At 42.4% G+C, this 15,615-nt stretch overlaps 2 protein-coding genes across 5 annotated transcripts; both read right to left on the reverse strand.

The window, feature by feature from the left end:
• Nucleotides 1-3,290: 3,290 nt before the first annotated feature.
• Nucleotides 3,291-7,434, reverse strand: LOC112559155. Of its 3 annotated transcripts, none has more exons than XM_025230152.1 (7): nucleotides 7,083-7,434; nucleotides 6,076-6,179; nucleotides 5,690-5,875; nucleotides 5,057-5,116; nucleotides 4,647-4,945; nucleotides 4,358-4,462; nucleotides 3,291-3,891 (listed from the first exon to the last, which is right to left on the reverse strand). In XM_025230152.1, the coding sequence occupies exons 2-7, from the start codon at nucleotides 6,089-6,091 to the stop codon at nucleotides 3,595-3,597; spliced, it is 963 nt and encodes a 320-aa protein (XP_025085937.1). In that variant the 5' UTR covers nucleotides 6,092-6,179; nucleotides 7,083-7,434; the 3' UTR covers nucleotides 3,291-3,594. The 3 variants fall into 3 exon arrangements, with proteins under 3 accessions (XP_025085937.1, XP_025085935.1, XP_025085936.1); XM_025230150.1 differs by lacking the exon at nucleotides 7,083-7,434 and adding an exon at nucleotides 6,935-7,076; XM_025230151.1 differs by lacking the exon at nucleotides 7,083-7,434 and adding an exon at nucleotides 6,598-6,651.
• Nucleotides 7,435-8,855: 1,421 nt separating this feature from the next.
• Nucleotides 8,856-15,504, reverse strand: LOC112559705. 2 transcript variants are annotated; one of them, XM_025231043.1, is made up of 6 exons: nucleotides 15,111-15,504; nucleotides 14,442-14,678; nucleotides 13,939-14,076; nucleotides 13,205-13,330; nucleotides 12,269-12,362; nucleotides 8,856-11,794 (listed from the first exon to the last, which is right to left on the reverse strand). In XM_025231043.1, the coding sequence occupies exons 2-6, from the start codon at nucleotides 14,560-14,562 to the stop codon at nucleotides 11,182-11,184; spliced, it is 1,092 nt and encodes a 363-aa protein (XP_025086828.1). In that variant the 5' UTR covers nucleotides 14,563-14,678; nucleotides 15,111-15,504; the 3' UTR covers nucleotides 8,856-11,181. The 2 variants fall into 2 exon arrangements, with proteins under 2 accessions (XP_025086828.1, XP_025086829.1); XM_025231044.1 differs by having other exon boundaries at nucleotides 8,856-11,791; nucleotides 15,111-15,500.
• Between the last annotated feature and the right edge of the window lie 111 nt (nucleotides 15,505-15,615).

The following is a 15,615-nucleotide window of genomic DNA, read 5'->3' on the forward strand; positions in this document are numbered from 1 at the left end:
ATAAGGGAAGAAAATTAATACTAAAATCATGAGTACACTTGCGACTACTATGGCAGTAGTAAGGATCACTCACCACAATTTTTTTAATCGAAATATTCCAGTCAGTGCTCGCTGTTGTCATCTAGTCAACAAAACAACAAAAATCTTGTATAAAAATTACACTGAACAGACATCTGGACCTTTTGCAGGCAAAATGCTTAATCGTTTGTTTAAAAAGTTGTAATTTTATTCATTTAAAGTTTATATAGTTGAGCAATTGATCCATTCTCTTTCCCTTCCCTCACGTTTGTACATTGCAGGAGTTGAGGTCTGCAGTTGGGTTGCTGTTATCACTTCCCTCATAAAAGCCTTTTGTAAGCCCTTCTCCTAGGTATCACTGACATACCGAACATGGGATAGATGAAAGGCTGTACTATAACTGTAAGAACTTCCAGCCTATACGTCCTTATATATTTTTTAAAGACCTTCTGAGTGATGCGAGTTATACATAGATTGTGGGAGGTGTATATATAGTCTTTATAGAGAAGATGTCAATATTTTCTCCACAATATCAATATCTTATGTAAATTCAGCGTATAGTACACAACTATTTCTGATTTAAGTTCGATTTTGTCAATTTACACCGCTAACCAACAAGTCCTGCAAGATCTCTCTCCACGGACGTGTACAGGTTCGTGCTCGCTCTGGCGCGTGAATGTGCTACTTCATGTCTGAGGCAGTCCATTAAGCATGTAAACAATGCGGTCGTGTTACATTTTTTTTTTGGAAGGTCTTAATTTATTTAGCTGTAGCAGCGAAGAATAATATTATAAGTTTGCGCAGTCTTGAAGTACTGAACCACACTTTAATTGTTTGAGGATTGAAGGGGTTCAGACAATTATCAGATGAATAAATGTCTAGGCAGCAGACGACTTCACACACTTAAGGACAAGAACAATAAAGGTGAGATTTATGTAGGGCATACACGCTAGTAAGGAGCGTGTTCTTAGCGCTTGAGACAAGAACGAGACATGGACAATATACAGAGGACGGAAGGATAAGCTACAATTTAATACTGATGACTGATAAAAGATGACTAATACAAAACGCACAGAGCAATCGGGTAATAAGATCCGAGTTTGAAGATGGACTAGCATTGTGTGGACTGTTGTTTGGAGTAATGCTCAAGGACTTGGCACAAGTCGATGTTTCTTCAATTTTGCAAGCTGCAGCTGACATTAAGTAAAGAGGACAAAACTTTCGCTGAGCAGCATTAAACAGAACTAAATAAAGGAAACGAAGCAGAAAAATGTGTATAGATATTTTCAGGAAGGCTCTTACAAATAATCCTTATCGATGATTTTCTGCACTCACATTACCAAAATTTGAAGATCATTCACAGCTAGTACTGACTATTGTGAAGATATATTTAAATAACTTCAGCTTTTCACAGATGACTTGTGTAATGTAGCAACACCTGAAAGTAAGTATATCCTGTTCTTCGTAGTTATATTTAGCAATGATCATAATCATAAGATTAGTGGCAGTTTATTCCTCTATTACTCATGTCTCTGTTTGCACGCTACAAGAAAGTCTGTTGCTTTTGCTACGATAACAGCTGCTCATAGGAGCAAACCTCTGTTATTTGCAGACAACCGACGACTGTGTATACGGACGTAAAATCAATTTATAGACACGATGAAGATTGAAGCTGACCCGCTGGATGGGTGGTTCGGTGGCCCAACGGTTATCGCCTGTCACCACTCAGAAAGGTCTTCAATTGCAGTTTGACTATCGAATGTTTGTGTGCATTTTTTTTTTTGTGGATGACCCCGACAGATTCCGACCTTTCATAGGAGAGGAAGGCAAACTGTGGCGATCCGAAGAATTCATTTCCTTCTCTATGGGTCGGCACATCTGTTTGGGTGAGACACTTGGAATTATCTGTCAACAATGGTACAACACTTCCGATTCCTGCCTCTGTAAACTGCAGAGCTTAGACCATTGCAAGGCTTGATGAGATTTTCGTATTCTCCTGAATATTTCTGGGTACTCCAGCGGCTTAGCTATGAACCAGAATTAAATCTGCTTCATGACCTCAGGCCCAGGGCTGTCCTCCCGAGGCACATTCGTATTTTAGAAGACAAAAAACCCTTCCGTTCAGTTTTGACATGAATGTGGCTTACATTTTCGGGTCACATATTTTACAGATCGTTTGAGTGGGAGAGTAAACAACACATTATAGCAAATACCAGAATGCACTTATTTAATAGCGGGTACCGGATATACCTCGAGTTCATATGATAATCACATACATATTTGATAAATCTCGGTGCCAAGATTTCGTTAAACATCTTGTCGACAACGTCAAATCATCAAGTTTGACTTCATTGCTTTTTTTTTTGTCTCACTTTGCTCGACTTGTTGCAGTACTTGAGATTTCAGATGATAGACTATAAAACTTGTTGATAGGACTCTGAGTGTCATTCAGTAAATCTCAGAGAACAGCTGAGAATCGCAAGGGGCTGCAGCAGACCTGGATGTTCAGTTCACTTTTTATAAACAAAACCATGACACCTGTTTCGATGTTATTGAATGCATCACCAGATGTCCACCATAACATTCAGGCAAAGGCTGCATACATTATGGTTACACACTGAGTTATAAAGTTGATTAAAATGTACATATTAGTTTGAGACTGGCAGGTCAGTCGAATGGATGGTCACATCTCCCGATTTGTATGCAACCTTTGATAGCTACAGAAAAAAATTACAGCTCACAGTTTTCATGATTGAAGCAAATGTACTCGTCTGGTAACGTGTTTTGGCTTGACTGAAAAAATATCCATGCAAAGAGTACGGAAAGAAAGCATAAAACATTTACAAGTATATATCTAGGTTATATATGCCAGACGGGCAGTTAATCACGTTTCTCTGTCCTTTACCTACACCCTCAAAAATGCACCCTGACTGTATATACTTTGTCTTCCTTCAGCAATGACATGTTAGTAACAGGGTGAGTTAGACATTGGAATTTTGTGAATTGATCGGTCAATGAAGATTTTCTTCGGAGATTAATGGAGAGGGGAAGTGGGGGGAGGAGGAGGTATTGCGTAATCAGATCGCCAGTCGTCTTCACCCATAACTTTGCAGTGGTGAACTCTCTTGAGAGAATAATTTCTCTGAACACAGACACGGACAGTGACTTAAGGTCATACTTGTTAATCAGCAACAAAACAAACAAAACAAAAAACAGAAAAAAAACCCCTATATCAAACAAAACAAACAAAAACATAGAAAAACGCGCAAGAAAATGTTTTGAATTATATAATATTGAATAATAATGTATTACACGTATGAGAAAAATAACCGATGAGAGCTGTCGAGCGGTTGCTGATTTTACCGTTTCATCACTTCGTCGAACTTGTTGATCCACGTTCCGCGGTCAACACCAATCAGCGCCCTCGGCGGAAACACGATATACCCTAGTTTATCTTGATACAGTTTGGCCAACTGAATTGTTAAGCTAGACAGGTCAAACCTATGACACACGTTGTTGACGCGTCTCTTGTTGTTGCAGTTGATGTATTTCCCGGGGTCAACAGGACACATGCACTCAGGGCACCAGCGCGCAGGAAGCCCAGGGCGCCACTACAGCCCTTCGCACGAAGTCCTCGTTGTGGTAAACTCCGAAACCTGCCAGTATTTCTGGGAAAGGCTGGTACTGACAGGCCTGGTCACCGTAGTAGTTGAAGGTGGCATCTACAGTGTGCAGAAATACTGACTGAGGGTTCCTGAGGAACTGCAGACCACGCTCCACAGCCCGCTGGAACAGCCAGGACACGGTGGCGTTCTCCAAAAAGCGCACAGAGCTGTCCATGTATATCAGCAGCTTGGTCTTCGGCAGCAGCGCCTGCACAGACAAACCAAAAACTCTTGTCATGTCATCAAGGAACACACTGGAAAAATCCAAGTTCTCACAGAAACCCATTTAAAAATTCTTTTGCATTGGTTGTATAGAAAATATGAAACGTGACAAAGGGAAAAGTTAACTTAAGTCATTCTGTTGAGTTTTGTTAACAAGAATGTGAAAAATCCCAATACAGTCACAGTATTTTTTGTTTCTTTTGCCCTGTAATATCACAGCAGTACTTGTATATCATTCCTCCATTCATGGGTACCCATAGACCAAACATACTCCATAGAAAAAAATCCCCTGAGTGAAAAGGTCCGTTACTTCAACCTTTCTATAAAAAGAAAAAAGACCGGGCCCCTTCACTACCGCGGGCCCGGTACACCAGACCCTCTATATAGTCACCCCTCTAGTCAGGCCTGCTCAGTACCAAACAAAAGGTTAAATGGGGTCACCCCTGAGTTACCTGTATAATCAAAGGTTTCCACGAGTAGCACCATAATGTGGATATGTGAGGCGGCAGGTCGTGAAATGGAAAATCAGCCAAGTGTACGTCCTCCTGCTTTGCTAGCTGCGGACAGTCAAAAAAAAAAAAAAAAAATACAAGACTCAGGAACAGTTACAGATGCTTTACAAGAATCAATGGCAGCCACAATAAGACTGTCACAGCGGGCAACTGTCTGTACGTGTAACAGCAGGCCTGTGTCACCAAGCAACAAGCTTCACACAAGCTTTCTTCACGTGACTAATCTCACCTCCTCCTTCTCTTGGTTGTTAAGTCCCAGATTAATGAAGACCAAAAGGTACTTTTGCAGTTGAGAAAAAACTCTCTCGCGTAGGTTCTTCAAGAGCGCGCGACTTTCCTCGAAATGGTTTGACGATGCAGCTGTGACGAAGATGTAGTCCTGCTGGCTGATGTTGTCCGCAATGCGATGTATGACACTTCCATACGTCACAACGGGCAGCTGGAATTTCCTCTCCAGCAGCTGCAGCAAGCGCTCTTGTGGCGAGGAGGGCAGCTTCTTCGTGCAGTTTCTGTTGACACAAGGACGACCTGCACACACCAGGTCATCGCCGGAGTAGGTTTGAGCAATGATACAACTATTCATATAGTCACAACTGTCTTATCCTTCACTCTAAGACAAAATAGCTCAACAGCACTTACGGACATCCTTTTCCTCATCACAGGAGATGTTTGGGACTATTTTTCTGTCGATTTCTGCTTCTAATATTAAAAACAGAGAAGAAAACCACATAAATAATAAAGAATGAAATTAGCAATCTTGCAATAAAAGTACTTACCACGCACGCACACATACATAGCAATGAAAAAGAGTGAGATCTTAAGGAGTACAACTCAAAATGTAGATATGTTTTTATCGCAAAGTACTTAAGTAAATCCATCTCACTCTCTCTCTATATATATATCCAATTACTATTTGTATAAACATAATTCTATTTGATCTTGTTTTTTGATTGAACGTTCTACACAAGCAGCAGCGTCTTGTTGCTTATAATTGATGTGGTTTCAATCCTTTTCATTTGAAGCTACTGAGTTACTGAATATAGTGACTTCACAAAATTCTGAGAGTAATGATTAGAGTTCCCGATATGTTCTCTCCTTCTCTTTTTTAAAAAAAAAAAAACTTTTGCAGCTGTAAAGACTAAACAGTGAACATAAGGGAATAAACTAGAGACCTTTCACAAATTTCAGGATGTTTAGACGCGAAACACAGGAGATGAGATGGGTAACACATATTAAAGTAGATGAACATAAAAGGTGAAGTATCTAACATACCAGACAAGCGAACTGTCAAAGTCTGTGTCAGGGTATCTATATCTGGCCTTGAGGTAGAGCCATACCCCTCCCCAGATACCACCACTCTTGGGTGAGGACTGAAGACCACCGAGCGAAAACTAAAGAGAATGGCTACTAAAGAGGCAAGTAGCAAAATGAAGCTTAGCACTCGGCGTTTAAGGCATCCTGCAAAAAAGAAATAAAAATTGTTCACTCTAGGAGCGTTTGATTCTGCGGCTCAACTCACACCATGAGAGAGACCCGACATTTGATGAGCAACACTCTGGACATGAGTTGGTTACAGAATATTGTCGTGGTCAAAACAGCGATAAGCAAACTAGAAAAGTACATTTGTACATGCCTAGAAGCATTTCAAACAGACTTACTGTGAAAGATAACCATGATGATCTTTAGTCACAAACATGTTTCCTCGATCCTGCGGCTCCGTTACTCAAACGAAGAGTAAGCAGCGAGATGAGAGATTTTTCCCCTGAACACAAAAGCCAGAGATGCATAATTCACTATTATCTTCACACTTAAATGGCAAACCTTTTCTTGAACATTGACTAATATCATTTCTATAATTAGGAGGTTTGATAAACAAACAAGCGTGCTTTGCACAGACAGAGAGAGAGTACGAATGCAAAATGTTAATTTGTTAGGCCTTTGAGTTCATTTAAGAATATGTATACACATTACACGAAAAGTATGTAAAACACAACGAGGGATGAAAACTATGTTTTAGTGTAAAATACTATTTGTAGCTAAATATACAAAATTAGCTATACTGCATAATATTTTTAAATTTTCTGTTGATATTAGCATCAGTAGTTTAAATTATTTGGTCCATTATAATACTTTTTTCTTTAGGAACGAAGCTTTATGATAGACATGCAAGACATACGCACATGATATCCTTCCACAAAGCCACCTCGCAATTTCCTATCTCTTTCTAAAAAACATTTTCCGGAATAAAAGTGTCAGTGTCACATCATCCTCGAGCTTCTACATGTATCGCACAACCCTCAAAAATGTAACTTATACACAGGTCAACGACTTATATACTATCAAACATGCACAGGACCTTACCGGAACTGACAGAAGTTATGTCCCTTGCTGCATGTGTGTCATGCTGTGTGAGCGAGAGAAGGCGTGAGAACAGAAAACAAAGAGAATCTGCTACGAGTCGAATGTACAATCAACAGTTATACGTATACATGTAATAAAGAAAGACTGCAGCCTCACCGTTAGTTAGATAACAAGCTTATATAACCACACTGTGTCGGTCACGCAGCTGTTTGTCTGTCCCCGGCAGAGGAGAGGTCAAGTTCCGGCAGCACGAGGCTGTTGTCGAGTCACTCCCTAGTCACACGAGTTTACAGCACACACTCACCTGAGATCCGGCAACTATACACGAGCAGTCTGTGCGCCGTGTCGGAGTGTCAGGTGAGCGAGACCCGCTGTCAGCAGCTGTAGGTACGACTGTACATGTACACGTCACGTCTCCTGCACACCTACACCGCCGCTGCACGGCAACCAACACCCAGGCTGCCAGGTGATAGCAGCTGATTCCAAAACATGAAATACAATCTATTACCTTGATTAACGGACTTCCGTATTCCCTCTCTCCCGAGATGATGCGTTACTCCACTTTGTTCTGTATTTTGTACTGGTGCTAATTAACGCGAACAGGCAGAAAAACTTCAGATTGAACATCACTCATTATTAATTCACAGATTTTTTTCCCTGTGACCATCCGCTCACCTCGTTACCTAGGTGATGACATTTGCTCTGGAAGGAGAGAGAGGCAGACAGAAAAAAAAATGTTTAAGGGTAAATTTTTCTGCGCGGGTTGGATATGTGAAAGAGATTTAATGTAAAACGGCCTGACATTGTAAAATCTAGACATTAATTCTCTTTTTAATAATTTTGTGTCTCTTCTCTTGGCGGACTTCACGCCAGAAGGTTCCCGTTACAACACACTGAAACATGCGACACATCAATGACAACCGAGACTGTTTTGAAAGACATTCATGGCCTACAGCTCACTTTTTTTTCCTGCCAAGACAAAGCTGACGTTTGTGAACTAGACGAATATTTATATAAAATAGTCATTCATAGAAAGGGAGAGCATCGTATAAACCTAATTGAGCGATACAGTGTGATTCCCCTTTTTTTATGTGCGCGCTCGTGTGTATGTGTGCGTGCGCGTTTGTGTGTTTGTGTATATTGAAATAAATGGGTTTTTATAAGTAAAATGTAAGCACTATTTCTGTTTGCAATCATTTACTGTGTGGAAACTTAAACGTTCCGATCACGTGCAGATGATGATGATGAGAATAATAATAATAATAAATTATAGCGCAGTTCTCCCACTTTAAAAGTATGTTCAGCTCGTTTTACCAAAACCCAATATAGAAAAATATACAAAGACTCAAAACGAACATTCATAGACCAAACCAAACCAAATATACAAAGGACCTCAACAACACTGCATGGAGGTATAGACGCAAGATGTTGGAGTCAAGGCAAAGTGGAGAAAAGTTAATTCCAACTCTCGGTTTGAAGCTGTGTTTTTAATGAGCTTATGGAATACATGGGCATCAATTCCTGACACCAAGAAAGTATTTGAGCATGTGGTAAAAGTACATGGACCAGGCATGACAAACTCACAACATCATCACATTGTTGTAGCCATGCGACTTGTGAACTCCACTGTGTGCGAATGGATGTCGATCATAGACAAGTCTGAACCATGGGTGTACGAGGGTGTGGTGGGGCGACTATAAATGTGTTGTGGTATTGTTGTTTATTGTGCTTCTGTATAGAGCTGCTTCTGGGAATAAAGAAATAACAGCCTCTCCGTCTGTTAACAAAGGTTTGTTTCTTTGCCTTATAAAGTTGGTCCCAAACCCTTTGCGATCAGCACGATCTGAAGAAGACATCAACGTTGTCGCAGACTGTGTCGGTTCTAGTCCGGGTCGGGATTGTATTTCGTATAAAAGGAAGATTAGCAAAATGTTTATTTAGATGTTTACTTGTCTTTAGTGGCTGAAGTAGTAAGTGTACACTTTTGTACAAGAGTCCTCAGTGAAAGTCATTATAGGATGCCCAAACCAACTGAACACACCCTCACCTCTTTACAAAAATAACAAACTACAAAATCTGCTCGTTAAAAAACTTGTTTATTGCAGTAATTGTATTAAAATTGCTTCTCAAACCAAGTTTTTAAACATTGGATTATTATCATGTTTCATGTTTTCATAATACCCCCATACTTATCATCTTAGTATATTTTGAAATCATCAGCATTTATTGGCTGAGGCTGTTAATGCCACCTCGGATTTGTTTTCTGTGAAACACCAGAAATTATTTTAACTGACAGTCAGGTGGACATCAAGGGGCGACAGGTGAGAACATGTACAATGTCGTTGTGAGGAATCACGGGTTGTTGGAGACAGTTTTTTGTTTCAAGATCTGCTCTGTGTGTTGACTTCCTGTTTTTACTGTCAATGATGAGGAACTTCGAGGACAAGACAGTTCGAAGAGGTCATCTGTTCAAATCTGTCCGTTTTTCAAACATTTTCTGTGGCTGATGTGTTCATGTAAATCTGAGCGTGGGCTTTGGTCACAGGGTTGTTGACTATCGCCAGAGGGATCCTCGCTGACCTCCACAACCAACGGCTCTTCACCTGCAGGTTCTGGGACAGACTGGGAATCCGCAGTCCGTTGGACTTGATGAGCACTTGCTCCCATTAGGTGGTAATGTGTATGTTCAAACGCTTCCCAGTTTCCTCCCTTTGCTCCTACCCTTCCAGTCCTGTACGGGATGCGAGTAGGGGAATGTTGAGGGCCATGTACAGGCTGTCGAGGGGAAGGTGTGTCACGTGCTGGCTGTCGAGGGGAAGGTGTGTCACGTGCTGACTGTCGAGGGGAAGGTGTGTCACGTGCTGACTGTCGAGGGGAAGGTGTGTCACGTGCTGACTGTCGAGGGGAAAGAGTGCCATCCGGACCGTGTTGATAAGAGGAATGCCTGTGGGTTTCTGAGGAGAATGAGGGCCGTGCAGAGGGCGTTGAGGTGTTGATTGAGGGCCGCGTGAGGGACATTGAGGAGGAGACCGTGATGAAGTCCGTAGAGTGTTGAGAGAACGACTTCTTGCATCGGAGCCAAGTAGCATCTGCTGAAAATCTTTCGGGGAAATGGGAGCAAGTGTAGTCTCCTTCATACCTCCGCTCGTGACCATCTCTGAGTGGCGTCCTCGTAGTCTTCAAGATGTCAGGATCATGAGCGTCTGTTGATTTTAACTCTTCTTGACTAGACTTGCACAAAAGGGGGGACGTCTGTAAATTCTTTTCCTCGCTACTCTCGTTCTCATTGTCTGCCGTCACGTTCGTCGAAGGCTTACACAGGGCGGCAGACCACGTGGGGCGTGGAGGCCGTGTTGGTTAGAGGGATTGCTGATTCGCGTTCATCCCCGGACTTTCGTGGAAAAGTTTTACTTCCTGACAAGGGACAGGCTATCTGAGCCTCACCTGACAGTGTCCAATGTCACTCGTAAGACTAGCCGACAGTCGATCTGTTTGGGGTGACCACTGTTGTTGAGTTGACATATCTGGTGATGATGGGGAATATGAAACGGTCCCTGATTGTTGCTGTACATGGGGCGTGGATTTGTCAAAAGACTTAGGTGACAGCAGCTTTTGAGCGAATGGTTCGCTGCTGAGGGGATCTCGATCTGATGGATGAGGATATCACTGGACTGCTGGATCTTGCGGCGTGCGACGGAACTGAAAATGTTTGTTCGGTCACTTCCGCTCCAGCAAGGGGCGCCCTTCTCTTGGGCGATGGCTGTGGGGGTGACTTTATTTCGGCATCTGGTTGTTCCAAGTGACCATTTTGAGTAGTAAGACCTTCCGACGATGATTCTGTATCGATGCAGGATTCATAAATATCGTCTTCCTGTGGATATACTGCGTCACTCTCTGACTTGAGAGTATCACAAGATGACTGAGTTGACGATTGAAGAATATCTCGAAATTCTTTTTTTTCAGAGTGATACGTTGGATTGAATGTTTTTAAAGCCTCATCTCTGACACTACATTCTTTTGTCGAATCTTTTGATTTGATGGGATATTGTTCTACTGGTGACTTAGGAGACTTTCTTGGTATACGAGTATCTTGACTTGGGGAATTCTGTCTGTTTGCATAATGATTTGGAGATTGTTTTAACTTACTCTTCTGCTGGAGAAGCTCATCTGCTTCCAGATACGTTGGAGAGACGTTTGTGAACTGTATTCCTGTTAAAGAAATCGCTGTTGTATCATATAATGATGCTGGAGTCACCACTTGCATATCATTGTGAGTTTCAGTCATTCCGGGCTGAGCAGGTGAGAGGCGAATATAATCTTCCAGGTGTTGTTCCGCAAAAATTCCATCTTCACGAAGACCGTGGATTACGTTAGTGACGTCTGCATGAGCGTTTATTTCTGGACTACGCAACCCCGATGCTGTGAATAACCTTTGACCTTTGACCGCAGATGAGCGGTGGTCCACTGGCAAACATATTTGTTTGGGGTAAGCTTGCTACTGCATCCTGGCTGGGGAAGACAGCTTCCATCTGAAACGTAGTCGCGCTGTCGCTGCCGTCCTCCGCGAGCTCCGGAGAATCGGACGATTTAAACCGACGACCTTTGACCTCAGCGACGTTCTCATATACGGGCTGATTATGCACTGTCTCTCTAACCACCGATGCTTTCGGAACGTACAGCACATTTCGTTTGCTGTCTCTTTTAGTACTTGTGAAGCTGTTTCCCGTGATGGAGTCACCCGGATGTGCGTTGTCCTTGCAAGGATCAGGTTGCTTCGTGTTCATCAAAGTGTTTGACTCCGGACCAGGAGGATGGCGGCCATCATCTCTAGCAACGTAGTCGTCTTGATGTTGAGCTGGGTGGTCGTCGGGCTGTTTTAGGGGTATGTAGATTTTGCCTGCGACCTCCTCGTACGTTTCCTCCTTGGCGGGAGCAGAACTTCTTTTCTTTGATCTGCGATACTTTTCCAAAGAGTCCACTTTTAGCTTCTTTAGGAGGCCGACCCTGTTGCTCCTGCTAGATGACAGTGACAACATCACACACAAGAGAGTGAGGAAAGGAAAGACTGAGTTTACCTTTCGCAAAGATTGAGGGCTGGAGGTAGGGGAACAACCCTAGAAAATTGGACACAATGACTGAGGTACATGACTTGATGGTTAAATATCCTTAGTTTTACATGAGACGAAGAATCACAGAGTTTTAAAGCCAGGAAAGCAAAGAAAAAGGGGCAGGAAGAAAAGACTGAGAAAATGAGAAGATCAGCAACTACCGGAGGTATTTCTGAAGGAATTGGGTCTTAGGGTTCGCAGTCAGAATGACAGGCATTCCTTCTTCATACTCACCTGAGACACGCCCCTATATGAGGCTAGTGTAGCATGGAAATATAGTGACTAGCTACATACTCACCTGAAGCATTTATAGCATTAATCTGTTACATACTCATCGGAGACTCCTGATGTTTGTAGTAATGATCTGATAGGACATATTAACCTTAGGTAGTTCAAAAGGAGAGCAGTGGCCACGAAGAAGACGATTAGACCCAGAAGAGCCAGAGTTATCCACACACCTGTCTTGTCAGAGCCATCTGCAATTGAGCATGTTTGTGTCTGAACCTGTATGTTTGTTTTTTTTAATTTTTGATAAGGCAGTGCAGGTAAAAATGACTAGAGAAAGGCAAATTTTGCTGATACCACCCTTTGAGCTTGTTAACTACATTCAGATCACGCCGGTCAAACCACCAACAAATTAATATTTGTTTGATACTAAAAGACATCTGCAAAACACAACTTACAGAGAAATCTTGCTCTGATCACTTTAAAGGCCTAGTAGGGTAGCAATAAATAAACAATAGAGACACAGAATTACACATGGATACGTGTACAATGTGAAACTCCAGTGCCTATGCTAAGTAGCTTATCTTTATACAAACGTGACGTCATGATTTTGACCTCTTTTTGGGTGTGGAGATGTTTGTCAGCACGTATCTCGAGAACGGTAGGAAAGTTTGAGTGAAATAGTAACCTGAACTGAGCTTTACCCAATTATTAGAAAACACTGCACCCCACTAATACTTTAAAGTAATGAGAGAAATGACAAGAACATTGTAAACAAGCGTTAGTTGATAAAAGTGATATCAATAAGCTTTTGTTTTGTGGCGTCACTCCAACTCACACAGGTCAAAGGTTTGTTGTTTAGTACGATGCCATAATTTTACCTTCTATATATATTCTCTGTGTAATAACCCTCACCCCTCCACAAACATATAATTAAATTAAAGCTCTGGAATACTTTTCTGGCTCTCTCCCTCTCTCCATCTATTGCATTCTTGAAGCAACACTGATAACAGCAAACATCTGTTATAGCAAGGTAAAACTCTGTGTTCGGTTGGAGTGCAAGATGCAAGTGTATATTGACAGTTCACTTTACCAGAAGAGTTTTGAGGATGCTTGCACTCCGAGTAGATGCAGGCACCCGTGACGGGGTCGCACGGACAGTCGTCTCCGCACACACACTTCTTCTCACAGTCCACGCCGTACGTCTTCACCGGACATTCTGGACAGAACAGGGTCTGCTACATCTAAACCAGGGGTCCGGCACCCGACTCGTGGCCAGGCATTATACTGTGGTACCCAACGAATTGAAATCTGCTAGAATGTTTAACCAACCACATAGAACTAACCATTCAGTTAGCGCTATCCTGACATCTGTTGGCTCCCAGTCAGTCTACCAGCCACACAGATCGTGTTTGAGGAGTAAATCATCGAAATACTAAGCGGAGGACTTTAAGAAAAGAACAGCGAGAAAGAAAAGGAATTAAAATTCTTAGATGCAGGGACCTGTTTATAGGATGCACAAAGGCACACAATACAATGGACAAGGGCTTGCTAAGTTTGTGAACTGCTGTACAAATGAGAGGGCAAGTATTATTATACAAACACGCTGACAGTGTGCAAAAACCTGGAGAAAATTGTAAATTTACTCAGGGGGACATGCTTCATGAACACGACCCCTGGACAGACCGACAAGGGAGACGAGTCACACAGCAGCATGAGGTGCTCGTGCAACAGGTCCACCAGTCGACCGACACAGACACAGATCAGTGCTGAACAGGTGGGCAGCTAATTAATTAATTAATAAATAAGGAAAACAAGGGTATTCACTCTCCATGCAGTCGCTGCCAGTGTAGCCGGCACGACAACCACTGCTGCAGAAGCCGTCGGGGTCGCAGTTCTCATTGACGTCGAGACAGTTACATCGCAGGACGCACTTGTTGCCATAGTAACCTGGTCTGCACGACGCTGTGGACACAAACAGTCGAGGCCACGATGGAAACGCACTTGTCTTTTCTTCTGAACGGGATGTAATTGAAATTATCAATGCCAGAGAAACAAATATTCTCTAAATTACAATTGGAGACGAGAATGAGTTGAAGTGACTGAAGTATTCAAATGTTTTGTGTTTAGAAAGTCTTATGAGTGTAGTTAGAAACAGTCTTAGTCGTTCTCTCTTTTATGTCTCCTGTATCTCCCTCACTCCATCGTAATCTCTATCTCAGGTATTTGGAATAAGGACACGCCATGTCGACACTCAGATGAATGAATGTACAGCTATCGTGTGTGTGTGAAGGAGGAAGTGCGAGGGAGAAACTCATTTCACCTCTTACCATACACGGCTGGCTTTACGAAGACAAAAACGAAGAAAAAGCCAATGCACTGAAGATGGTATTGTGCACGAGGTCTGCGCCTCGTTCTCACGTCTGGAGCTGGAGCCATCTTGACCGCCATTTAAACCGCAACAGTGAGTGCTGCTCAGCATCGGTATAGCAATCCTGTGAGTCGTCCGCCTTGTTGCTGGGTCCGTGTAAATTGTTCAGGAACTGAAGGACTCGTCCGTAGCCACACTTTGGCAGAACTTGTTTGTTAATCAACTGACATTTATGGAAGAAGGAGTTGGGAGGATAGCAAAAGGCAGAAAGACGAAGAGGGACAAGGGCAGATAATACACGCTTGTCTGGATTCTTTCCGCTCTGGAAATGATATTCTCTCTTTTTACGAGACGTGTGTGTGTTTTGATTATGCTGAATGATTTAAAGATTGAATTAAAGAGAAAAAAGTCTGGTACTGTTGGATAATGAACACATACAAACACACAACCCCGCTCCCTTCCCACACTTATCCAAAAGTGGGTGTAGTGAGTTCAAGCCTAGCAACCGACACACAAACAACACGCTGTCCGTAAACAAATGACAATTACGACAAACCTCCGAAGTAGCTTATCTACATTAGTTGCAAAAAGTCGAGCGATGTCTGAGGTAGACAATAGTTCAACCTACCACGTGCATTCCCCGCATCGCATCTCGGAATCCCGAATCCGCATCCAACAACTTGTAGGACTTGGAGAAGAAATACAATCACTGTAACACTCCAGCAGAGCAACGATTGTTGGGGATATGGAGTGAAAGATAATCGTGACGAGCTGAATTCAGATAACTGACGTGTTCCCTTGAATTATCTTTTCTTAGTTTGCCTCATTTCCGTTATCTACAGACGCCGCATGTCATCACCGTCAGCTAGATCCGTGAATTCATTAAAGTCAGTGGGAAACACAGACACGACCTGCGGGAGGAGGCCAGGAATGGGTGGAGAATGCGACACTAAATCTTCTGTTTTTTTGTTTGTTTTTTTTTTACCCCGGGTGTAGACATGACGCCGTTGAGGTTGCTCCACCTCCTCTTAGACATGAAATTCTTGAAATTTCATGTAGAGCGGGATATCATTTGCCTGAACCCAAAACTCGGATCAACCACACCATATTATTTTATAATGAAGAAAAACACT

Source organism: Pomacea canaliculata, linkage group LG3 (assembly GCF_003073045.1).
Source record: "Pomacea canaliculata isolate SZHN2017 linkage group LG3, ASM307304v1, whole genome shotgun sequence".
Lineage (NCBI taxonomy): Eukaryota > Metazoa > Mollusca > Gastropoda > Architaenioglossa > Ampullariidae > Pomacea > Pomacea canaliculata.

Excerpts from the sequence above, each read along its gene's own strand:
- LOC112559155 (XM_025230152.1), bottom strand. Across the intron at positions 4,946-5,056 it reads TGATGAGGAAAAGGATGTCC|GTCGTCCTTGTGTCAACAGA; the intron begins GTAAGTGCTGTT and ends TGGTGTGTGCAG. Across the intron at positions 3,892-4,357 it reads GGAAACCTTTGATTATACAG|GCGCTGCTGCCGAAGACCAA; the intron begins GTAACTCAGGGG and ends TTGTCTGTGCAG.
- LOC112559705 (XM_025231043.1), bottom strand. The coding sequence starts at position 14,562 with ATGGCGGTCAAGATGGCTCCAGCTCCAGACGTGAGAACGAGGCGCAGA. Across the intron at positions 14,077-14,441 it reads CGTAAAGCCAGCCGTGTATG|CGTCGTGCAGACCAGGTTAC; the intron begins GTAAGAGGTGAA and ends TTGTGTCCACAG. Across the intron at positions 12,363-13,204 it reads GCATCCTCAAAACTCTTCTG|ATGGCTCTGACAAGACAGGT; the intron begins GTAAAGTGAACT and ends GCTCAATTGCAG.